The 9,118-nt window shown below is 31.8% G+C and overlaps 1 protein-coding gene across 1 annotated transcript; it reads left to right on the forward strand.

Annotated features, from left to right (window-relative positions):
• Positions 1-1,361: 1,361 nt before the first annotated feature.
• Positions 1,362-4,703, forward strand: LOC107855012. Its single transcript, XM_016699988.2, has 6 exons — positions 1,362-1,691; positions 1,930-2,062; positions 2,188-2,291; positions 2,380-2,551; positions 2,635-2,766; positions 3,184-4,703. Exons 1-6 carry the CDS (start codon positions 1,570-1,572, stop codon positions 4,414-4,416), a joined length of 1,896 nt encoding a protein of 631 aa, XP_016555474.2. The 5' UTR covers positions 1,362-1,569; the 3' UTR covers positions 4,417-4,703.
• Positions 4,704-9,118: the final 4,415 nt, after the last annotated feature.

Here is a 9,118-nt window from a genome sequence, read left to right on the forward strand (position 1 = left end):
TTGCAAAAAAAATTTAATTTACAGCATATTTTTATCACGCAAATCGATAAAAAGTGGCAAAAAAAACCTCAATGCAATCGTCGAGGAAAGTTAAAATTCAACACAAACAATGCACAAACAAACTGAATACCAACTTAAAAACACAAATTATAAGTAAAATCAAGTCCCATTTTTTTAAAAAAATTTCAACTTTTCGAGTCTAATTATCAAATACGCAGTGAAGAAATCCCCAACATGAACATGCTTCTGCAACACCCTTACATTGGAGAAAAGTTTTAACAAAAATCACATACCTTGCCACATTCCGCCGAAATTAGTGAAGAAATTTCAACATGCAATCGCAAAGGATAATTGATACACACCAATTATCCGTAAAAAATAAGTAAATACCAACTAAAAACAACCACTTTCACAGAAATCAAGCCCCATTTTTTAAAAAAATCAATTTATTTGAACTCCAACGACTTCACCCGCCACAAATGAGTACAGAAAAAATGAAAAAAAAAACCATCAATATGGAGCACAAATTAACCGGAACAATAATATAGCTTACTTGAAGTTGAAGATCGAAGTTGGAGCTGGTTTACACGAGCTCAAAATTGAAAATGGTGGAAAGGGAGAAGAAGCGGTTTTGGTAAAGAGAGAAGATGAGAGAATTTTTTTTTTTGTATTTAATGGAAGAGTAGGGTTAAATATGTATTTAACAAATACATAAGGAGTTCCAAAAGATTTTAAAAATACATAAGGGGTGCCAAAATGTTTTTTTCTTTTACACTTAAGCCCATGGCCCACCAAACCCTAAAAAATTAGGGTTTGACAGAATGAGTATCCATTTGTTAAAATAAGTTTTCAAAGTGGACCAATAACTAAATCTTCTCGAGTTACTAGTTCTATGACCTAGTGGTTAATGAAAAAGTGGGTGCGAACCATGAGGTCTTGGGTTTAAAATGCACCGAGACCAAAACAATAGATGATTTCTTTTCATCTATCCTACCCTTGACAAATTGTTGTAATTGTTAGTGGGAGGTGGCAATTATCCCCTAGTATTAATCTAGGTGCATGCAAGCTGACTCCTCAGTGGTAAAAACTTACATGCACCCAATGTATACATGCATCAGGGGATCAACTTGCGTGCACCTAGACTAATACTAGGGGATAATTGCCACCTATGCTGTTCAATAATTTTTTTTTTTAAAGACAAATACAAGATTTGAACCGAAAATACTATGGTCAAGTGAACATTCTTTATTTTGAAAATTATATTGCATATATAGAAAACAATACCGAATACATAGTAGGTAGATTAAAAGACGTAGGAAATATGCAGATGATGGCGGGAAGAAAGTAAACAAGATTAACGATCGTGATACAACAAAAAGGGGCTAATGGTAGAGAAATAAGTGGAGCAGTTTCTAAACACTAATTAGTTGTTGATTTTTTCTTAATCCACTATAGCCCTTTTCCCAAATTAACTACCCAACTATTTGTCCACTCATGGTATTTGGTTCAGTTCGTCGTTATCCTTAACTAATAGTCCAAGAACCAGCTTTTTCTTCTTTCTTGGTAAATATGAATTTTTATTATAAGGACCCCAAAACTGTGAATTTTTCACCAGCCATCAAATTGTCAGCTTGGAGGAACTTAGTAGATATGTTTGATACATTCTTTGGGTGGAGAAAAGCTTCTAAATGGTAAATATGAATCAGTTTATGTTATGTGTACTTTTGGTTATGTTTTTTTGTGGCAGTAAGAATTTTGATTAAAATAAAGGGACGTTGTTTGCGACTGAGGCGTAGTTGTTGTTTGTTACATGAAGAGTTTTGATCAGAAAGGTTGTTTGTGACTGAGGCATAGTTATTGTTTGTTACATTAAGAATTTTGATTAAAAGGGTTGTTTGAGACTGAGACAGTAGTTATTGTTTGTTACAGCAAGAATTTGATTAAAAGAGTTCGGTGCCGGCTTAAGCTGCTGAAGAACAAGAGAGTTTGCATTATCAGGCAGTTGAGGGATGATCTATCTGAGCTACTTAGAAATGGACATTACGAAACTGTCTTTGATAGGGTAAGCGTAATATAAATTCGTCAACAGAAAAACAGAATATAATATTTCTCTTTTTTTTTGCTTCAAAATTATCAAGATTTCCCCTTCTATGATGATTAATCTGTTTGTTTTCATACAATTTTTAGGTTGAACAGCTTTCGTTGGATGAACGAAAGGTTGCTGTGTACGACTTATTGGACAATTACTGTGAATTTATAGTCATCAACTTTCCATATATTCGAAGACACACGTAAGAAGTAACAACACTTCAGTATACCTCAATTTTAGAACTGTAATGACTAGTGATTAACGTTTCATATTTGTTTTGTTTTCCTCAGGGACTGTCCTGATGACATCAATGAAGCAGTGTCAAGTCTCGTATATGCATCAGCAAGACTCGGTGATTTGCCCGAGCTTGTGTCAGTTCGGAAGCTTTTCGCTGAACGTTATGGCCAGATATTTGAAAATTCTGCACTTCAATTACTTCCTGGGAATCTTGAGAGCCATCAGGTTAAGGTTTTCCGATTTTAATAGTCCTCGAGTATTATGCCTTGTTAATTTTTCGCGAACTCTGATCCTTATTTTGATTATAGATAATGGATAATATATGTACAAGCTCTGTATCAGAAGAAGAGAAATACAGATTGGTGGATGAAATTGCAAGGAGTTGTTTTCAGCAAGGACCTTTGCTTCTTGAATATAGACCCGAATCACAAGATGAGGTGGTAAGTATCTGTACAATCCATAATCTATCGCTTATCCATAGCTACAAGATAGATTTTTACTGTCTAGCGACAGAAATTGTCCATCGGTAAATAGGATTAGGGATGGATTTTTACTGTTTAGTGACAGAAATGGACCGTTTAGTATATAGAATCATGGACGGATTTTTACTGTTTAGCGACAGAAATTGTCGGTCATTAAGTGGAATTAGGGACAGGTTTTTGCTGTTTAGCCACTGAATTGTTAAGTCTTTAAATGGATTAGATACGGATCTTTGCTGTTTAGTGACAGAAATTTGTCGTTGTTAGTTCTTGTTTTTATTGTAGTGAATTGTACAGAATAGCCTAAGAAAAAAAATGATGTTTCTCCTGTTTAATTCTTAGTTGCATGATACAATTCCTAATGCTAAGAAACTGCAGGTAAATGAAACTAGTAATGCTGCAGCTGATTACAAGGGAGATGGACTAATGAGATTAAAGGATTCCAATTCTCAGCAAGAACTGTTTCCTACTGCTAATTCAACGCGTTTGTCTATGACTAACGGTTGTAAGAATTCAGTGAACGAGAGAGTTCTAGATTCTGAACGCGTCATAGGAAGGGATACGGGGAATATTAGTGCCGTTATTTCGGAGCAAAACATGGAGAGAAGAGCTGCAGAATCTTCTACAGAAGATTCAGCTGCATTACCTGAACAGATAATATATTTGGATGACATTCAGGAGTTTGAGTCTGCTATGAAGAAAGATGTTAACTTCCAGGAACAGAGGCTATTCATGTTCAAAGCCCCTATTGCTCCTTTGAGACTAAAGATAGATAAAGGAAGAAACTTTGAAGGCACTGAGAGAAAATTTGAGTCACAGAATGCAAAAGAACGACCACAAAGCTCGATATCTGGAAAAAGAATGAGAAGGAAATCATTTTCCGTTTTGTCAGACATTGATAGTAAAATCTACTACGGAGACTTACCTGAGAGTTCTCCCGATAGCAAACCAAAAAGACAAAATAGAAGGAGGAGATCAAGGAAGAGTTCTGTTGAGGAAAGTCAGAAGTCCTATTATGCACATGACAGCAAAGATCAACCTTGTTATGTCAAATTTACAAGCACAACGACTTTTGTCAAGTGCATAGACGATTCCAGCTGCAACGGGCCAAAGGAAAACTGCTGCAGTTTAGAGCATCCATGTTATTACTGGATCAATGATGAGAAAGGTAACGGGGAATCTCCTTTTCGCGTGCCAAGAAGGAGAGTCAACGCTACAAAGGATATTAGTAAACACAAATGCTCCTGTCAATCGGTGCTTCCACCACAACATATAGCAAAAACCAATCAAAATGTTGAATCAACGAGGGATCATATTGTAAAACCTGAAACTGAGGATGTAAGTGAAAGTGAAGAAACTTGTAATTCGACAATGTCATCAACATCAAGAAGAGAAAACCAGGCACCTTATTTGAGGGCAATAACTATGCCTACTGAAAGGCCTAAAGAGAGCTTCATAGACAACTTTCTTCGGTCAAGTTCCCTCCCGGTTCAAGAGGTTGGTAATGGATCATCCAAAAATAGACATGTCCATCCTAAGCTACCAGACTACGACGAAATAGAAGCTACATTCATGGCTCTCAAGAAAGAGAAACTGCAAAACAAATGCTAGTGTCATGTCAAATATAATCGATGACTAGCATAAGATGGCAATCTTTAGGCTGGGACAAATCACTCGACTTATTTCTTCTTTCTATATTCTTTGTACATATAAAACTAGCAGAAGCATACTTGCACTGTATATGGAGATTTTTTTTATATATTTTTTTTTGTGTGTGTGTTTGTGTTTTGGTAATTTTATGGAAGTCCTTGGAGTGAAATGGTTAATGCTTTGATGAAACTAGCTTGTATTTGGTTCTCAACTATTTAATTTTGAGTGATTCAGGACCAGTTTTACTACTTGTCGCAACTTTGATATTCATTTTAAATATGATTTCTATTAAAAGTTTAATTAGTCGTTGCTTAAACTTCTCAAAAATGTTTCCGCACCATATTGGATGCCCCAAAAATACATGGACCGATTGATATTTTAATTTGAAAAGTCCGAGTAACATTAGGGAACATGCGGAAATTGAGATCGATACGAATTATTTCTTGGTGAACCATCAAATACTGGCGCACATTTCAGTGCACAAATAACCGCTTGAAGAACCACTATTTAAGATATAGTCACAATTTTAGAAATTATTTAAATTTTAGCCACTTTGAAATTAAATTAGAGATTTCAGGTTTGAATTCTTAACTTCAGTCCTTAGCTCTGATGTTGAGAATTGACGGAGGCTAACTTCAGACCCCAGTCTCAAGTAATGATAATTCGAACTTCAAAAAATCGAGTTTGACAAAACTTTTGCCCGAAGGTCTAAAGTTGAAAACTGATCAAGCCTAACTTTAGATCTGAAAGTTTAAAACTTAAGTCTCCAACTTTAAATATCAAATTCCTAATATTCAGGAATTTGGGATTCAATAAAATATTTATTCCCCGAATCATTTTTGATTTCTGGCATACAACTATAAAGGGAACGCAGATCATAAACCTCAAATACAATATAAAAACTGGTTATGTTTAAATAGCATGTCTAAAAGGGATGATATGTGCAAATAGCTTTGCAAGGACAAAAAGTTGCCCTTCGGACAAACTGGTTAAGTTTGTAAACATAGTTTTGCTATATTTTAAAGACAAGATTTTATCACTATAAGTAGTAAATAGATTCTTGCTGAATATGAAAAAATTACATATATACACAAGTTAACTATTAATTATTACATAAATTCCTATTTTGAAAAATAATTATAAAAAATTTATATTAATTACATAAAATTCCTACCTTTTATTCTTTCTCACTCATTCGTCTCATACATACCAAAATATTTTATTTTGCTCCATATTTTGTACATCATTTTTTGCTCCATCATATCTGTACTCCTTAGTTTACGCCTACAATCAAGTTAACATAATTTGGGGAGTTTTAAGATTTTCAATTATCAAGCATTAACAGAGGGAGTATTGGTTTTTCTTCCTTTTTCATCTTCTTTGCCACTCTTTTTTCTTTTTTCTCCTTTTTTGTGGCTTAAGCACGACTGTTGATAGTTCAACATGAGGGTTGTATCCTCTTCTATGAGCTCCTGTTCAATATTAGTAAGATCTCTTTTCTTCCATACAAGAACGCAAAAAGTTGTACAACTACCGAGAAAAACATACCCAGATAGCTTCCCCGAATTGTCGCAAAAATTGAATTTCATTTTTGCTTTGGTGGTGATTCCACTTTGTTCAGTTAATTTTAAGTTTTTTTATTTTTTTTAATTTTACCAGATCAAATGTAGTTTCAAATTTTTCTTTGTTGCATGTATGTAGTTATCAGTGTTAAACTCATACATTAGATCAGATATACTATACATTAGTTTGAATATTTTATAGTTTACAATTGTAACCTTATATAGTAGAATAATAATACATTGGAAGGCTACTGTTTAATCCCATACATTTATGCTTACATTATACATTTGTTAGTTTATATTATACATTATAAAATTTGATATTTCACATTAGTTATTTTGACATATCTTTTTAAGTTATAAGGTTATATTATACGTTAAGAAAGTTTCTATTATATATAAGGTTACTTTATTCATTTGCCAGGATTGTATTATAATATGTATAAGTAGAACTATTCTATGTATAAGATAACATTATACATCTGACAAGTTTATATTATGACTTGTATAAGATGTACACATACATGTGAAAGTTTTGTATTAGGATTATATTATGACAAGATTATATTATGACTTTGTATAAGGTGTACACATACATGTGAAACTGTTGTATCAGGTTGTCTTTTATTTGTTTTGTCAATCTGCTGCTATGTTTATCCTTTTTTGTGTTTCTTATATTTTTGTACTTTAATTCAGTTTTTTTTCGACCTTCATCAATATTTAAGTCCGTAGCAATCATTGATATCAATTTCAAGAATGTTATACTTGTTCATAATGAATTTCAGACTGCCAAGAATACGAATGCCTCAACCATATGGCGATGTTCATATTGATGTTGGCAGATGGAAGAAAATAGATGTTTACGAAGTTTTTGAATTTGTATTCCAAATCGCACAATCTAAGAACAAAAAACGTAATTGCAAGAAAAATAATTGTGGCGATGTTTTAGGAAATTTATGAATTTGTATTGCAGTTCCTATTTTCAAGCCTCCATAAAATCAACACATTAATTACTGAAGTTAATTGTGGGAGAGAATAATGGTATTTGATTTTATTTTCATAATTGTAGGCAAAACAGTTTATCTTATACATTGTAGTAATATAATGTATATGTATTTTTCTAAAGCTTGGAGAGAGAAAGTACATCCGGGATCCTATGTAATTACTTTCATTAAGGATGAGATTTATGTTGTTTATACTTAGTATATAGGAAAAATTTCACAAAACCACAACTTAAGATATCTAAATTACTAAAAATTCCTTCACTTTGTAAAAATTTTAAATATCCCTTATTTATCTTCTCTCTTAAAATTTTTAGATACATAACTTCTATCCTAAAAATTATAATGTATTTATTGCCCCCTAAAAATTTGTCTTCATTAAAGTATTTTTCAGTTAACTGATACCAAGAAATTAGGTACTTATTCTGGTAGTTACACACTCATGTACGCAATGCTTTCAATGTACAAATATTAATCATTTAGTGAAAATGAATATACACACGACATTATTTAGGGTTTTAACTATGAATCTCACTTCTCTCTCCCTCACTCACTTGTAAGTCATTTGATTTTTCTTCCTGGAGGCTGGTTTTTCTTCTTAGTTTTTCTTGGTGTGATTTTCCTTCTTCAAATATTTGCAAAGTTTCTGATTCTTCTTGATTGCAGAGAAAATTGTAAAGTTTTTTCCTTGTTTATACGGACAATCATCAGTATCATTGGTGCCCGATGTTCTGGAGATGTTCGAATGAATTAGATCTTGAAAATTGAAGTTGTGTTATCTGGAGGCCAAGTTCCTAGAGGGCATAATGTTATTTCTATAATTTTTGGTTAGATCATCATTGAGAAATTTACGCCAATTTAATTATTGAAAATATGTCAAATCTATAAGTCAGATACATAATAGTCTTATGTATCTCTCTTAAATTCTATCTATAGTAATGTATTTCGATGCAAAAATTCTATAGTATAATGTATCTACGTACTTTTTATTCTATTGATAGATTTGTGTCTCAAGTTATGTATCAATTCTTCACTAATAAATAATCAATCAACAATCTCACTTATATATTGTAATATATCTCATTGTAGTGTATGAAGTGTGTTGTCCAAGATATATGTATCTCAGTTGAACTATTCTAGTTGAATATTTCAAGTGTCCTGTTAAGAAGTATTAAAAGTATAGTACATGTTGATTATCTATAAAAAGTATTTCAGTTGAAGTGTTGTACAAGAATATAATTATATCTATCACATATAAGTTGATTGTAAATATACACATGTGTCAAACACATATTTCAATACATTAGATACGTTTTGTCGTCTTGTACCTCTGTGCACATTGCACATATACTACATATATCTATTGTTTGATTACTCAGTGTAATATGTATAAGAGCCATACATATTAGTTTGAATGTAAGAGATACATATAAGATTATTATAATGTATTGTGTATCTCTTGTTATATGATTGTTAAATGTCAAGTCCAAAGATTTCTAATATATCTTTCACAACATCAGATACGTTTTGTCATCTTGTATCTACATGTACATTACAAATCTAATTTATCTATCTCGTGTTAGGTAACTTCAAGTAACATGTATAAGAGGCATGCATATTAGTACAATAAGAGATACATATAAGAATGTTATAATGTAGTATGTTTCTCTTACAGACTTTAAAAAATGTACCTCTTGTTATAGATACATGTGTTGACACCTAATTTTTGTCCTCCATAACTAAATTTAATTTCGAGTTTCTTCGATTTTAAATAAATTACAACATTTATTTGTTTAGATAAAAATCTTTCCAAAATATTATTTGGGTAATTTCGACATTTTAAATGGCGATTATATATTATCGTATTCAATTATACGAAATATATATATAATTTTGTCACTTAAATATTTATTCTATGGAATATCAGATTTTAATTAAAGATTACCTTAAAAATAAATATAATAATTAAAATCTTGATTTAAATATAATTTATTATCAAAAATAATTTATTTGGGTAGACATTTATTTTATTTTATCGAATCAAGAAGCCCGGGGTTAAATGAGGTATTAGTTCATTTCAAATTTTTTATTTCATTTAGC

The sequence above is a fragment of the Capsicum annuum genome, chromosome 7, assembly GCF_002878395.1.
Source record: "Capsicum annuum cultivar UCD-10X-F1 chromosome 7, UCD10Xv1.1, whole genome shotgun sequence".
Lineage (NCBI taxonomy): Eukaryota > Viridiplantae > Streptophyta > Magnoliopsida > Solanales > Solanaceae > Capsicum > Capsicum annuum.